At 38.5% G+C, this 17,141-nt stretch overlaps 1 protein-coding gene across 1 annotated transcript; it reads left to right on the top strand.

The window, feature by feature from the left end:
• The first annotated feature begins 10,508 nt into the window (after positions 1 to 10,508).
• Positions 10,509 to 15,033, top strand: tmem9 (transmembrane protein 9). Its single transcript, XM_067592182.1, has 6 exons — positions 10,509 to 10,648; positions 10,804 to 10,949; positions 11,947 to 12,038; positions 12,177 to 12,285; positions 13,173 to 13,304; positions 13,411 to 15,033. Exons 2-6 carry the CDS (start codon positions 10,857 to 10,859, stop codon positions 13,549 to 13,551), a joined length of 567 nt encoding a protein of 188 aa, XP_067448283.1. The 5' UTR covers positions 10,509 to 10,648; positions 10,804 to 10,856; the 3' UTR covers positions 13,552 to 15,033.
• Positions 15,034 to 17,141: the final 2,108 nt, after the last annotated feature.

Below are 17,141 nucleotides of genomic sequence, written 5' to 3'. Positions count from 1 at the left end.
ACCTTTAGAGCGATCACACAAGCATGACGAACCAGGCTCAAGGTGACAGAGAAACGGGCTACTTTGGAAGAGGATGTTAAAGACAACAAAGCTTTGTGTGTCTGTGGTTTATCCATGGTGTCATGATATAGAACTGGTAATGGAGATTATAGATACACATAATGATCAGTAGCACTGTATTTTTTGTCAGGGAGCAATGGCTAACTGTGTGTAAATACAGGTACAGATAAAATAATCACTCAGACAGGGCAACTGTGTAGCAGAGCAGCACCATTATTTAACTTTATTTATCCAGCAAAGGTCAACTGTGCACACACTCTCTGCTCCACATTACCAGTTCAGTTATACAGCTACCACCACTGGCACACAAACACATACACATTTGTTCTGTTTGCCGCTGAGCAACACCAAAGCATTTGGGAATGGTGTGCCTTGCTGAAGGGTATGTTGACGGTAAACACAGAGCAGGAGAGTTTTTGTCATTAATTTTTGGCCCATACATTTTGCAATGTGTCCTGGGAATTTGAACTGGCAGCCTTGCATCTCTTAAGGATAGGACAAGTTGTTTTGTGTGCTTGTCTGTAATATATTTTATCTATTTTTTTCCAGTCTGTTTTTAAACAAAACTCTCATACCCACATATACAATGAAACAGTTTTTAGTCACCATAATCTTGTTTATGCTAAAAACTGCTACTTGAATTTCATTTGACCAACTGTGACTGCTGCAGCCTGTGGAGTACTTTGTGAAGACTTTGGATTTTGTCCCCCATCTCTTACAATGGAATCTGGTTTGGAAGGGATTGCTTCACAGTATTTCAGTGTACATATGGGCTTGTGAGTGTTGCTTTAATATAGACTTTGAAAAATGTGAACATATCTTTTAAACCTACAACCTGAAAATGTTTTGGACTGATTCCCTACTTTTCAGCCAGCCAATTCTTCCCTTAAATATCAATATTATGTCGAAATACCAACGTGTAGAAGCTTGAGATTTGCTTGAGATTGGTAATCCATCATTATGGACCATTTGTCACTCTTTTGTTTTTAGAGGTATCCTGTGTAGAGATGCATTTGCAAAAAAAAAGAACACTTTTAAAAACCATGTTTTGATGTAAAATATGACCAAAATTTCATTTTAGTCTCAGTCTCCTGGATTTGATCTCCACACCAGCATTTAACATTCAAATGTGTGTTGTATGCACGTACAAGAGGAGTTTTCAAAATGGGTCTAGCTGCAGTACCATGTGAAGCAGCTTTTTCAAACTTTGCAGACCTGTGTGACCTTCAAGGCGTATGTCGAAATTAAAACACGTTGCACAACTCTTCTCCAGCACAAAGAGCTTTTTTCGCCTAACTTTTTCAGCTATCTTGCCTTCATCAGGGTGGGTAGCTTTGTCAAAAAAAGGTGAGAAATATTTCTCTTTTTCTTATTATAGAAGACCTGTTAAGCTTTTGCTGGTTCACTTTTCACACTGTACAAATGAAATAAATGGAAACCAACGGCTTCCTGTAAGATAGGAAATCAGTCTAAAAATGTATGGTACACATTAGAAAATGAACAACAATGATGAATTTTACAAATTTGTAGTTAATGGGTTGAAACACACAAAAGAGTGTGGTTCACTGTCATGTTGAGCATATCCACAAGTCATGTAAGTCTCAGCAGGTCTTGACCATATTTAGTAATTCATGAATAATGAAATAATGAGTAGTGCAGCCGCCATCAAGAAGACATCTTTATTGCACTGTTTGCTCCATCACAGCGCCCTCCCTGGTCATCAATACGCTCAGGTTCAGTGTGAGAATAGGCAGTCAGCACAGTAGACCCACTTATCTACAGGTTTTCTTAAAAAAAGAGGGAGGGGTGAAGAAAAGGAGGTATACAGGGAGGATGTGTCCAGCTCAGGTCCCTGGTGGAGGTTTTCAAGTGGCTTGGTACTCTGACTGTCCTGTCAGCCCTGAGCAAACACCCCATCCTAAAAAGGAAGACGGAAAAAAAAAACTCCCAGCTAGCATCACACACGGCTGGCCAGGGCCTCACTAGCAGTCCACTTGTCTGCTCTCCCCTCCGCAGAGCCTTCACAAGAGATGGGAGGAATACTAAGAGTGCAGGCATAGATTTTCTGCTGGAGGGGGGGGGTGGTGGAAGAAGGGAGGGAAGGCTGTTGGAGAGTGGTGGGGTTGACTGCCCACATCAAACTCCCCTCCTTTTCTCTCACCCCTCTCCCTTTCTCCTCTTCTCCTTCTCATCTGCCTGGCTCTGGAGGGACCCTCTGTTTGTCAGCCAGGCAGTGGAGCGTCTCCCTCTAACCCCACCTCCTCCTGGTTCTCTGTCTTTTCCCTTTTCTTTCTCAGTTTCTCTCCGCCTCCCTCTTGCTCTGTTTCTCTTGTCCTTTCACAATCCCTGTTTCTTGCTTTCCTCAGGTCTGTTAAACAGCCTCTCCACTCCTCCTTTAAGGGAGAGCCTATTGATAAAGTCAATAAAGGCCGGAGACAGAGTGAGATATGATAGAGGGTGTTTAACAGGGTGGGGTAGCTGTGTTCTAAAGCAGTAGGAGAGATGGGATGGGAATTCATTTGGTGCAAAGAAATTATTTTAATTAGGGTGGTAAAGGCAAAGAATTATTAACAGCAAGTCGGCAAACGAGAGACACAGAGTAACTGGCCAATAAAGCAAAACAAGATGTGTGCAGGATTTCAAACACAGCAAAATGCTGAATGCTGCGTCTTTACAACATGTACTGAATTGCTGCAGGTGTGTCACTTGATTGGCTAGATAGTACTTCTCACGTAAGGGATCAGATCACCACATTATTTGCACGCAAGTGGCATTTAGCCAAGCAGATAGTTTTGGTTTTGTTTGTCCAGGTTTTAAGATATCCATCTTTGAGATTTCTGCCTCCACCTCAATACAATGAAGGCGAATGGGATTTCTTTTGTGGTGCTCACAGCAGTGAAAAATGACACTGAAAAAAATTCTACAGCAGCATCCTTCCACAAAACAGTCTGTCTCTGAATCAGCCACAGACTTCATTGTCAGCAGGTTTTATCCTTCAAATGAAAACTGTCATGGGAACACAATTTGTCCACAATCCTGCACAAATTAAACCAAAAACTGTCTGCATGGTTACATACCACTAGAGGTAGGTGAGATTTTCTTTTTTTTTTTTTTTGTTAATTTGGGTAAATCTACCCCTTCACTTCAGCCTCTCATTTTGTAATCTGAATTGATCAGCTCTGTCTCTCATTTTCTCACCGGGCAGACCTCCCCTTCATCCATTTTCACCTCTCTTTCTCTCTTTCCTCTTTCTGCTTCCCTGCCTCCTTTTCAGGCCCAAGCTCGCTCCACACGTGTGCCAAGATTAGAGGGAGAATGTTGGGCTCTATTGATTTCTGAAGCTGTGAGATGACAAGTTTGGTCTCAGATCACCCTGTTTACATCTGATTCACTGCAAGCCGCTTGTGGTCAGAGAGAGAGGGAGGAAATGGGGAAGGAGAGAGAAAAGGCACCAGTGTTCCCCTTGTCTGAAAAAGATGGTAACCTGTAATTCTGTCATGCTGTATGTACAGGCATTCATACTCTGTTTTATCTATTTATTTTGTATATTGTTTAGGTTTGTTTGTGATAGTGCCCGAGGCAGTAAATTGTGGCACACTGCTGAGCTGCCAGGTCAGATTACAGCAAATTCTGAAACAGAGGAAGGTGAGTCACAGTGGCATTTGGAGGAGGAGGCCCCTATGGACAAAATCCATCACGCCTGCAGATGTGGCCTGCAGCTGGGCCGGGTGGATCACAAACAGCCACAACAAGGGAATCGCTGGAGATAGGGTAAGGGGGTGGCATTGACTGCGTCACTACAACTCAACACCATCCCATTAAAGGATGTGGGTCCTCTTCCACATATAGACATCCATCCCCACTGCAGACAGGGAAAACGAAAGGTTTGGTCCCTCTCTGAAGAATTTGACTTGACAATATTTTCTGATCTGTCTGTTTTTTGTCAGACAAACTCCTGACTCTGTGTGACCTTAAACCACTTAGCTTGTTTCCCCTTATTCTTTGAAGCAGCTGACACAGAAAGAAGTGTCACATACAGTTTGATTTCTATACGGGTCCATTTCTGTGAGACACACGTGACAAACATGCATCTGTTTCATTTTGCTCACTGATCAGCCAGGTGTGTAGCATTTTTATCCTTCAGGGTTTGATGCTTCACTGGATGTTTAAATCAGTCTTAAACATGGTGTTAGTGTCACTGAAATGTGGACATTAATGGCTGACAGTCTATTGACTGGCCTGCCAAGCCTTGTTAAACCAACTGGCAGCTATTCCAAGACAAAAGCCTACATCGCATCCTTTTATACTGACAACAAACTTCCATCCTCCCCTGCAGCTATTTATCCACCTTTCAATTCATGTCACCTTTCATTTCTCGCTATTGTTTTCAGCTGTCTTCTTGCCTGACCCCCGGTCTCTCTTGAAAGATGCATGTGGATTTCTGGCAGCTTGCTGGGTTTCCTTTTTTCCAACCAACATGCCACGATGCTATGAGTAGCCTATGAAGCTCTCTTTGAAGCTTTCTGTATCTCTCTAAACATCTCGGGCAACATCAAAGACCACACATTACAGGGGCGCCAGAGTTCAACTGGGAGCCACTGCAATTCAGGCATCATCTCTCCTTTTCCCTTCTCCCCTCTTCTCCAGGGGTCTTGTTTCTCTGCAGCGCTGCTGAAGGAGAAGAATAGCGAGCGGGGGGGGGAAGGGAGGAGGAGGAGGCAGCTTCTCTTCCTGCGTTTGTGTCCATCATGTGTCATGGCCGCTCTTGGCTTTCATGTTCTGTCTGGCTGAGTCTCCTGCTCCAGCAGTCTCTGTTTCCTCGCTGAAAATCTGTGTCCCTCAGAGGCAGGAGACGCTCTCTCCTCTGCATCCATTTCAGCTCAGCTCAGCGTAGCTGGGCTCTGCTCTCACCTTGCTGACACCAGCTCCTCAGCAGACACCTCTCCGCTACATGGGCTCAGCTGGCTGACAGGCAGCTGTCCATACGGATAAAGCAGGAGAGGACACACACTGTACTCTGAGTCAACATCACTGCCTACTTTTCTAACACCTTTGCTATTGCAACCTCTTTGATTTAGACACGCTAACTCCAAAAAGAACATTATTTAAAATGACACTAGGTGATGTTTTTGTTGATATTTGATTTGAAGGTTACATAAATTATCTTTTTCCTGCATTTTGTAGTTTCATTCTTGTTTGTTTCTTTCACTTCAGCAAGCCATATTCATCAAAATAACGTTCAACGTAAACACAAAATAACCTCTTCACCATTCAGTTGCATTTTGCTTATGTAGAATCATTTCTCTTGCTGCATCTCAAGTGTGGCTAATTGTTGTTCCTAATATAGCCGACTTTGACTCTAACACTTGAGAAGAAGTCCATGTTTGATTACCACGGGAAAGGAAAATTCAGCCGCAGGGGGCCAAAACAAGCCAGTGGCTGATGAAGACAAATGTGCAAACACATGTTGGCCGAATTGCTTTTTGGTTGAGCGTGATCGGCTACGCTCAGGAGGACGGAACCAGGAGTTGTGATTTATAGTTTTGTGCTGTCCCTGGACCACCACTGTCTGCTGCCTCCCACTACTGTAATTACCATGTGTGTCTATTAGAATAGTCCTGCTGCCCACAATGCATCACCTCAGGAGAGGAGAGGAAAGAAGAGGATAGGAGAGGAGAGGAGTTATCACTTCCCAGAGATAGTCTTGTTATTCAAACAGCGTTGTCTACAAAAGCATGATACAGTGGAGTGGAGAGCAAAAAGACACTGCAGATGATGTGATAAAGGTCAAAAAGAACCACGCTGAAAGGTTGAGGGGTGTATTGTGTGGGAGAATAAGGACAGAAACAGGTATCTCCCTACAGTAGGTCATGTACGACTTTATTTGGATGCTTTAAACCACATAAATGTGTAGTTTAAAATCTAAAATCATTGATACTAAAAGCAGTTAGGTCTTCTGTAATATTACTGCTATCAATGCAATTTGGCTAAAAATACAACATCAAGGTTGTTGTTATGTGCTTTTTTTTTTTTAGCTCCAACCGTGAATTTCACAACCTATTCAATCTTGTTTTACATTACATGTCCTCCTACATCTTGTCTGTATCACTCCCGATCCCGACCACTCCAAAGTCTGCTTCCACTAAAGTCTGCAGGGCTGGATTCAGTTTCCCTTGCCTTGGGCCTTATAGCATCTCCTAGTGGCCAAAATATTTCAGTCCCATGAAAATAAATGCTTTGAATAATGTGATTCAGTCAATACCTTCAGGTACTTGACAAATAAGAAAACTTGACATCTTCTGTGCTCGTTTGTAAGTTGGATTTCCCTGCAGTGTTTCCATTATGTATAATTTTGACTTGCTATTTTATAGTCAAGGTGTGTACACAGTCCACTGCCCACAGACTTTGTATTCGTCTGCATCAGTTACAGTTTGTACAGTTTTTAGAGCTAATAAAGCATTTTACATAAGGTAACTAGATTTCTTTCCTTTCTTAAATGAATAATGTTTGCGTCCCAAAAATAGGCTGAATCACCTTTTTCTTCTTCTTCATGAGAGCTCTGAACCGATAATGAGACGTGCCACTGAGCTCTGGTCAGTGTCATTTATGCTGTAATTGGCCTGAGGGTGTAAAGGGCAGCCATGCATCAGAGTAGACAGAGAACTAAGTGGCTTACAGTGACAAGACTGAGAGAACGACATGCAGGCAGAAGTGACAAACTGAAGAGAGTTTATGAGATGATTTATGATACAACATGTATTACGGCTATTAAAAGATATGGTGATTATTACACAGATGAATAAATGCATGCATGATTTACTGAATGAATGAATAAATAAATTAGTTATTCTCATGTCATATCATCAATGTAGTATTCCACAAGGGACACACTAGCATCTTTCAGAATTCAGCACTCACATTCACAAGAAAGAAAATAAACTAACAAATTATCACAGAAAATAAATATCTGCTTTACATCCATTATAATCAGTATGTAGTAGAACCTACAAACTGGTAATATGGAAAAAAACAACCAATACAATCCCAGTATTCTCTAAATAATCTGTGAGCGCAAAAAAATCCTACTCACAAAGTCGTCTTTTATTTCAGTGTCTTTTTATGTAAATAATCAATGTAAGATTAATAATCTTTATCTAATCATTCAAGTGCATGTCATTTTCATGTATCTTATTAATGCACATAAATGTCAGAGCCTGTCCTGCACATTATTATAATACCAACATCTGGTTTTCAGACATTTCACACATAGACTCTTTCCTTCTGAACTGATTTTTTAAACTATTTTATTTTCATTGCCCATAATTATATGCCAAACAAAAACCTCTACATTTAACATGTAGACAATTTGGCTTAGTCCACATCTCATTGGTCCATTTTTTTGTAAACCACTGAAAAACAAAATTTGTAATCATGCCAGTGCTGATATTTTCTTTCAGCATACACACCTCTTCACACCATGTTTTCTGACAAGGGACCAACTTGAGTAGCTTCTTATATCATCTCCTATCCTTCATACTCACTAATATATTCCATAGTCTATTCATACAAATAGGCCAACATAGTTTATGTCCTATCACAGCTGTGGTTTTAGCAAAATACAACCAACAAATTGAATCTGTTCACACCGTTTGTAAACTTAGAATCCCAATACCTCATATCTTCATACTATATATATAAAATAAACAAGCTGCTTTGCAGTTGTTTTAAATGGATGATTCAAGGGTCACATGAATGATTGAGGTGAGACAGAGGATGGGGTCGTGCTGTTCACACTGATATCATAGCTCATTAGAGAAATAACCGTGGTCTCAATTGATCTCTGTGACCACGAGCTCAAGTGGTTCAGGCTGAATTTGTGAGCCATTGATTTCCATGGCTTATTAAAGGTATGAGTATCTTACTATACAGAGAGATGTGAGAGCAGGATTATGAGGAAATATAGGTATTGATTGGGTCAAGAAGCTGGGGCTTATATTTCAAATTCCACCAGAGAGACAGGATTTGACATAAGAACAGTGTTGACTGAAAGATATGGGAAAATATTCTGATGAGTCACATTATTCCTCATTTATGTGTTTTAGTAAATGCAGAATGTTGATGTTATGTTATTAAACACTAAATATTATTGAGTAATTATACAGGTTATTGTAACTAGGTAGATAGATAGATCTGACATAAAATAATCCCTTGAGGTGTATTTACATCACTGACGTACTGTAAGTAAAAGCAACACCACAATGGAAAAACACTCAACTGCAGGTAAGAGACATGCATTCAAAATGTTAAATATGTATCACTAGCAAGATGTACTTTCACACCTTATTAAAGATTCTTAAAATTGCATCTCTGAATCTCTGCTTATTGAAATATTATAAAAGTTTAATTACTGGACACAAAACTTACTCTGATAGCAGTGTGCACACACATCCAAACCAGAGAGGGAAGGTGCTGGGCTGCAAGTGAGCAAATCAAGAAATAAACAAAATAAACAGCTTGAACAGCTGAAATGTAAATTTGAGTCCTGCAGTGTGCGAACTGTTTATTTTGTTTATTTCATAAAATCTACTCTAAAATCGTCTCCCACTTTTAGTTTCTACATCCCACTTGTGTAAGTTGCATACTGGACTGTGATTGGCTTTCAAACTTGTTGTGATGTCAGAATCATGTTTTGACAAAACTTTCCAACTTCAGCAGATGAATGTGAAAACAGCTTTCTAGTGTCAAACTCTGCAGATACATCATTCTGCACAGTGAAAGTAAAACCTGAAGTAGCAATACACAAAATATATTATGAGTAGTCAGTGTCATAATATTATGTATAATATACTATTTGATTATGATGGAGCTCATTTAAACTGCTCCATATAATGGGGGTTAATGACTCTATAACAATGCATTATATTTTCTAAGCTCATTACATGTTTTGAATGTGATTTTTTTTAGCATTTTTACCTTTTACTTTACTGCTTTATTGATTTTTTTACTGTTAAGGCAAGGCAGGTTTATTTGTATAGCACATTTCAACAAGGCAATTCAAAGTGCTTTACATAAAACATTACAAGCATTAAGACAAAGTGCAAAAGAAACACAAAAAGACATTTAACTAAAACTAAAGAGTTAAGAGAATAGAAAATGAAAAAAAAAGCTAAAATAGAATAAGAGATAAAATATGAGAATAAAAGTCACAATGCAGTGCAAAAAATGAATTGAAAGCGTCAAATTTGATTTAATAATAGGCAGCAGCAAAAGAAAAGTCTTCAGCTGATTTAAAACAACTGAGAGTTGCAGTAGACCTGCAGTTTTCTGGGAGTTTGTTCTGATATGTGGAGCATAAAAACTGAACACTGCTTCTCCATGTTCAGTTTTGATTCTGGGGACAGAAAGTAGACATGTTGCGGACAACCTGAGAGGTTTGGGTGGTTTATAACATAGCAGCAGATCAGAAATGTATTTTGGCCCTAAACCATTCAGTGCTTCATAAACCAACAGCAGTATTTCAAAATCAACTCTTTGACAGACCGGAGGCCAGTGTAAAGATCTGACCACATTCTTAGTCTTAGTGAGGACTCGAGCAGCAGCGTTCTGAATCAGCTGCAGCTGTCTGATCGATTTTTTAAGGAGACCTGTGAAGACAGCGTTACAGTAGTCAAGTTTACTGACAATAAATGCATGGACAAATTTTTCCAAATTCTGCTGAGACATAAGTCCTTTAATTCTTGATATATTCTTCAGGTGATAGTAGGCTGACTTTGTAATCGTCTTAATGTGGCTGTTGAAATTCAGGTCTGAGTCCATGATGACACCAAGACCTCTGGCTTGGTTTGTGGTTTTTAGCTGAGTGGTGACTTTTAATCGTTCTGCCTTGGCTCCAAAGAAAGTCACTTCAGTTTTATTTTTGTTTAACTGAAGACAATTCTGGCACATCCAATCATTGATTTGTTCAATGCACTTACTCAGTGCTTTTATTGGACCATAGTCCCCCTGGTGATACGGTTATGTAAATTTGTGTGTCGTCTGCATAATTATAGTACTTTGTAATTGTAATTTCTTGGGAAAGTTCTATGTATATTAAGTTTTTGTTTTTGTTTTGTTTTGTTTTGTTTCGGGGTTATTGGGGTGGGGTTTTTTTGGGGGGGGGTGTTGCTTTGTTGTTTGTTTTTGTTTGTTGTTTTTTTCTCATCGTAACTATTGGTTTATCTGTCAAATAAATACAGAGGAGTAAAAAGTACAATATTTAACTGAAATGTGTATAAAATATTAATCTAATAGACCCACAAGTACCTCAAAATTGCACTTAATTACAGCAGGTTACCTGAGTAAATCCACTATTTTTTAAATTCAGTTAATCAAATATCTCACCTGTTGTTCCGTATTTTGTCCAGTAGATGACAGTGTCGCTACGTGTTTCCTCCTCTTTCAACGTACGTGCGTGCGCGTGTGCGGGACGTCAACCCGGAAAGAGGAAGCCCAAAATAAATTTCGGAGCTCTCTTTTAAATACATCGAGCTAGTTTACAGCTACAACCTGAATGCATAGCATAAACGAATATTTAAGCTACTGTTATAACGTAAGTTAACTGTGTTGCAGATGCCAGTTTAAGCTCGAGGTTGTTTTTAGTTTTAGTGTTGCCGCAGTGATGTGTCATTTGTTTCGTTGATTTCCTTGTTAGCTGGCTGCTAACGTTAACTCATATCTGCTAACCAGACTGCTGTGTTTTGACAGAGCCGTGCTCGTGATTCTGCATCCGTCCTGCAAATCGTCTTGCCTGAGGGAAAATGTCGTCTGGCAGGGAAGGATGCTGGGCCTTTGTCATCACCGCAATGATGACCGTGTTTTTGCTGGATGCTGCTGTTGTTGTACAGGCGAAGGTAAAAACCGTCAGCGCCACACCTGATGGATATATTCATGAACTATCAGCAGTTTATATTTTATTATGAGTTTTGTGTCTCCTTTAATCCCGAAAGTTTTTACCAATTAGCAGCAAAATGTGGATAAAAAGTATTGCGATTTTTTTATTACTTTCAAGTTACTCTCCATGGTTAGGGTCTTGTGCATTAAAAAATATATATTATTATATTATATGTTTTAACCCCTTATTCTGTACTAAGAACTCTAAGGTCTGGCAACCAGATGTTCAAAACTACACAGTTGAGACTCAAGATGAAGGGGGATCACACTTTTATTGTTTTAAAACTGCTGTGGAACAATTTGCATCTTAGTATCTGATCAGCTGAGTCTGTGCCACATTTTAAAAAGCATCACTTGTATAGGCTGGCATTTTATATCTTCTTGCTCCAATGATTTTATGTTGTATTATTCCTTAATATTTCACCATTCCCTGAGAATTGTATTATATTTTAGGTGCACCTGTGAAGCACCTTGAAACTCTATAGAAATTAAGTTTAATTATGTTCCTTTAATAATAGTAGAGACAATGTTATTTTTTGCAAGTCACTTTGAAGAGCACATCTGCAGTCTTTTTAGGCTTTTTTAACATTTTTTCACATATTAAACTGCTTTATTAAAGTGCCCTAAAAGTAATGTATGAGTGGACCTTGTTGACAATGTTTGAAGTAATTGATCTTATAAATCATCTCTAGACCGGCTTTTTGATATTTTGTTTGTGTAAAGATCCTCGATAACCTTGTATGTGTGCTTCTCTTGTCTACTGTAACCTTAAATGTAAAAATATCAATATATTACTTTTTATTTATATATGCCAAATGTTTTTACAATTCATTTTTGTTATTACAGGAAGAAAAGGGCTAATGCAGTGGAACAAAATAAATACATACTTGAGATAACACTGAATAAGCAGTTAGCGAAGTTTCGGGCCACTTTGACCTGGTTTTATTAACATTACAGAGCTTTGAGGATGTTCGCTGCAAGTGCATCTGCCCACCGTACAGAAACATCAGCGGCCACATCTACAACAGAAACGTCTCCCAGAAGGATTGGTAAGAGAAAGACCCTTTATTTAGACTTTCAGTCACAACAAACTTGCTTTTGCGCAATGGAATTTAAGTTAGTGTGTCTGTGTAGAAATATCCTGCACATGGACAGTACTCACTGCACAGCTTTTATGTGTTTTACAGTAACTGCCTCCATGTAGTGGATCCCATGCCGGTACCTGGTCATGATGTGGAAGCTTACTGCCTGTTGTGTGAGTGCAAGTATGAGGAACGAAGCAGCAACACCATCAAGGTACCACTGAACTTCTTTGTGTTTTACTCTGCCTTTTGACAACACAGATCGTTGTCTCTTAAAGGGATAGTTTGGATTTTTTGAAGTGGGACTGTATGGGGCAGTTATTCATAGTCAGTGTATTACCTACAGTAGATTTGGGTCGGCACCCCCCAGGTTTGGAGAAACAGACAGGAGTACTGGCACGGAAGCTAAGCAATATACTGCTGTGAACGGGGCCAGCAGCAAAACGTATTCTAGAAAACTAAAAAAATCAGCTATATTTAAACTAGTTCACTAGTTTACCTTGCTGTCTGACAGCCCTTTCCTTTGGTACATTTTCTCAACCTTGAAACTTCTGTATTCCTACGCATGCCGTGCACTGTATTACGCCGCAGATCAGCTCTTGCCTGCTTCTCCAAACTGGGGGGATGCCGACCCAAATCTACTGCAGGTAATACACTGACTATGGGTAACTACCTCATACAACGCCGCTCCAAAAAATCCAAACTATCCATTTAAAGGATAATAACAGGGTTAGTGTGATTGTATGTAACACATACATACATATGAAGTCTGAAGTTTAATCAAAAGAAAATGTAGTTCTGGGAAAATCATGCGATAGTGTCAGAGCTGAACTACTGGTGCATGTCACTTATGAAGAAATGGGAAAACTGACTTTTAATTAACATTTTAGAGCTTCTTAATACCTAAAAACTAATGTGAAAAATTTCCAAGTAATTGTTTCACTCCCATTATAAAGGCAATAACTGGAAACAACACTGATAATACTGATAATAAGTTCTGTTGAAGATAAGCAGGGAGCAGTGTTGTTGGGGGTTGATGCCAGCGTTGTAACTCCAAATTATGTAAGTGTTACTAAATGTCTTCCATACTGTGTGTCCCAGGTAACCATCATCATTTACCTGTCTGTTGTGGGCGCACTGCTGCTCTACATGCTGTTCCTGCTGCTGGTTGATCCTCTTATCCGCAAACATGACCCCTACACCCAGCCGTTGCACAACGAGGAGGACTCTGAGGTATATATTCAAACAAACACATACAGTACATGCATTGATTTTTATTTCAGTTGAATGTGAAGTTCTTGACTTAATTCATTCTCGGTTTGTATATGTGTGTGTTCAGGAGATGCGTCCACAGGTGGACACCAGCCAGGGCAGAGGAAACACTGTGCTGGAGCGGGTTGAGGGGGCACAGCAGCGCTGGAAAAAGCAGGTCCAGGAACAGCGCAAGACTGTTTTTGACCGCCACAAGATGCTTAGTTAAACCCCAAGCCAATCTCGCACCAGGGTTAGAGGAGGTAACTTTCCCGTACTCAGCTGCCTTCCATCACCAGCTGTACTATTTCTAACCCCTCTCATAGCTGTGCACTGGACTCTCAGAATTATTTCCCCATTAAGACATACTGATAATAAAGTCCAATGTTTTTATTTAATACCACCAATTTATACCAATACCAATTTTATTTAAGCACCATAGACTAAGTTGCAATTATATACAAACTAAAGGCCTTCGCACTCTTAATGGCTTAATATCATCTAAATTATTTCAACAATTTGCAGTGTAACAGATTTTAAATGTCTTGATAAAATAAGAACTTGTCTTTTGTCTATTTAGCCATGACTGTGAATAGCTTTTAAGCTTCCTCGTGATAATTTTTGTTGCTAGCTATTTGCTAATTTGGTCAAATACAGTTGCAGTGCAGTTTGCAAGCAGTTTTCTTGTAGCATAGTTATTGTTTATTAAGTTACCTCAGAAAAGGTAAGCTTTATGTTTGTGAATGACAGTTTAGGTGATTGGGCAGTAAGAGAACCCTATGTGCTATTGCCAAGCATTGCACATTTTCTTATTGAGCACTAATAATAATTTATTTCTAATAATAATAATTATAATTTATTTGTACTTTATTTGTACATTCCTGTGCATTATAACCTGAGCATATTAAGGATTGTAAATTTTGGCCTTTGTAATTTTAAAGCTTTGACTTTTAAGATAGCCCCAATATGTGCCTTTTCCTGTTTCTCTCTTTGTGTGGGTGAATGTGTTGCACCAAACTCCAACGCAACATTTGGCTCTTATGCGTAACAGATGGAAGAATCAACCAATCTTTTTTGGCAGGCATATCATCCACTGTGTGGCAGTTGTGTCTGTATAAATTCCATCTGTAATCTTTAATTTAGGAGTAAACCTGATGTGGAAAATGTTTGTCCGACTCAGGCTGAAGGCCACATTTTATATTCTGCAGTAGTGTTTTTGATGGAACATCCTTTCCCGTGCAAAGAGAGAAATGGAGAACGGGGCATTTAGCAGAGCTTTAAAGCCATCCTCAGTTGAATCAAATCTCTGCCGCTGGGGAATGTCCTAAATCTGTAAAGCCGCTGATAATGCGGTTTAAGCGTGGCAGAATCAGGATGCCTCATGGCTCTGAAGGGCCTCATGTGCATCATTACGTGTCAGTGAATCCCCTCCTCGCATCCTACTACTGAAGCTCCCTGCTGGGGGAAGAAAGGCACACCGACTCCCATTACCTCGTGCACAATGTGAACTACTGAATTTTTTTTTGTGTGTGTAATTATTTGTTTTATCACTGAAGTGTTTTCGATTGATTGATTTTAAGTATGATTTCATATCACTGCTATCAATGTTTTGTAGGGTAAACGTCCCTATTAAGCCCACCAAATCCACTTTTCAGACATTGCTTCAATTTAAGTGAGAACATCTTCATTAAAATGAAAGTCTGATCTCTCATTTGAAGTGTCAATAATTCATTTATACCAACTTCTAATGTTTTTATTGTTTAATTTGTCAAAATATGTCAAAAGTCTGGTATGGGCTTAATGGATACCCAACGTACTCTTTAAGCCCATCGGTGTTCCAAATAAGCCCACTTCATGATTTGTTGATATATAAATATATATATTAAAAATCTTAGCAATATTCACTTGTTCTATTCAAATCTGTAATCTCTTAGCTCTCAGTAGCCATTTTCATTTTGTCTCCACTTCAGTCCTATGGGCTGTAAATGGAATTTGAAATAGGTGTGACCAGCGATTTTGCTGTGTTGTCAATGCAGAAAAAGATAAACTTACAAAATGTCTTCTTTGGAATGTAGTCAAAAAACCAAAATCAAAATTATAGTGGAAATTACTCTTCCTTACTTCATCTTTCAATATGTGTTGTCATTTTGCCTGTATCTCTATCCTATGGTGTGCTGTTAGCATTTGAAATTGGCCAAAATTTCTGGTCCAGCCAGCTAGTAGAAAGTGCAGATGTTTTTATGAAGATTTCTGAAGACTGACTGATTGAAAGAAAAACAGTTTGCAGGTTCAATGCTAATGTTCTATGGATGGTAAATGATTCAATTCCAGGATTTACAATTAAACAATAATTGATTTTCAAATATTAATCACATTTAGGCTAGTAGTTTGAAAACATTGTAAAAACATATTTTAAATCCACACAGTTCATTGTGGAGTAACATTAAAACATACAGTTCATTGTGAGGAGACATCAGTCAGAACATCTTGAAGCTTATTATCTCATCTTAAACTAAAACTCATCTGAAAAGTAAAGATTAAACTATTGCTTATGTTAGGATAGAATATAGGCCTGTCCAGAAAGAATTGACCTATGTAATATCACTGATATTTAAATATGGGTATTTATCTGATTTATTGAGCTGATTCATCACCAGGAAGGTCAAAATTAGGGAGGAAAATGGTTCAAAGGCCAAAAGGGAGAAAATGGGCTTAAAGGGAACATCAGTGAATTTATGATTAAGAGACATAATATTTTATTCTACGCACATGACATTAAAAAAACAACTATATATGATGCACTGACATAACATGAAACATATAAATTGATCATGCAGAGAAGTAAATAGCTATACTTATATATATCCATCATAGACTTTAAGCCCACCAGATAAAAATGTTAATTAAAAAATAAATAAAGATAAACATACACATTTATTATCTATTTAACACTATAATAATATAAACTATATGCAAAAATGTAAACTATACATGCTCATCATGCTTTGTCATTGCAATGAACCATACTATGCAGCTACTGTATTGATGCAGCATGTGGTCTGTTTGCTGACATGCTAAAACTCATATTTTGATTTCAAAAGAAACAATATTTTTAATTCAAGAAATATTCTAAGATATGTCTTATTCAAAACACTAATCTCTTAAATTTTGATATCATATGAGTAGTAAAAACAGGAGTAGATATATGAAAAATGTCTCCCGAGGGTATCAAAATCACCAAAGTTTTTTGCAACTTCTTCTGGGATCAGCAGGCACATGTCACACATGCTTAGATAACTCAGTACTCTGATTGGTACAAATCTGATTGGTTTAGAATAAAAAGTGTAATTTATGTAACAAGCAGCTTCATCAGAAGAAACATCACACAGCAAAAAATTATTATGTGGTTTTCTTTTAATTTGATTCAGAAGTTGCAAGTGGGCTTAATAGGGACGTTTTCCCTATTTATTTTATCTCCAACCTAACTGGAGTATTGCACTGCTCATGTCTATACGTTCAGCTTGATGTAAAATAAAACATACTCTGGTTGAGTTAAATGCTTTTGTTTGTTCCTCTTAATGTTTGGAAATAATCTTTTGGTTGCTAAAGTGAAAGCTCCTATTTATTGGCACTAGGGGGCGACAGAGTACACAACATGTTGCTGTCGGTTCGCAATGTGCAGCTTTATCTTCAAATGAATTAATCAAATGAAAATTTAACACCATGCTAAATGTGAGGACCTTTGAGAAAACTTTCAACAGTTTCACGTCTGACATATTGAAGGTTGTATTGTCAGAAAAGGTGTAAGCTATTTATTCG

Source organism: Thunnus thynnus, chromosome 6 (assembly GCF_963924715.1).
Source record: "Thunnus thynnus chromosome 6, fThuThy2.1, whole genome shotgun sequence".
Classification (NCBI taxonomy): domain Eukaryota; kingdom Metazoa; phylum Chordata; class Actinopteri; order Scombriformes; family Scombridae; genus Thunnus; species Thunnus thynnus.
This window is presented reverse-complemented; position numbering and strand designations above follow the sequence as displayed.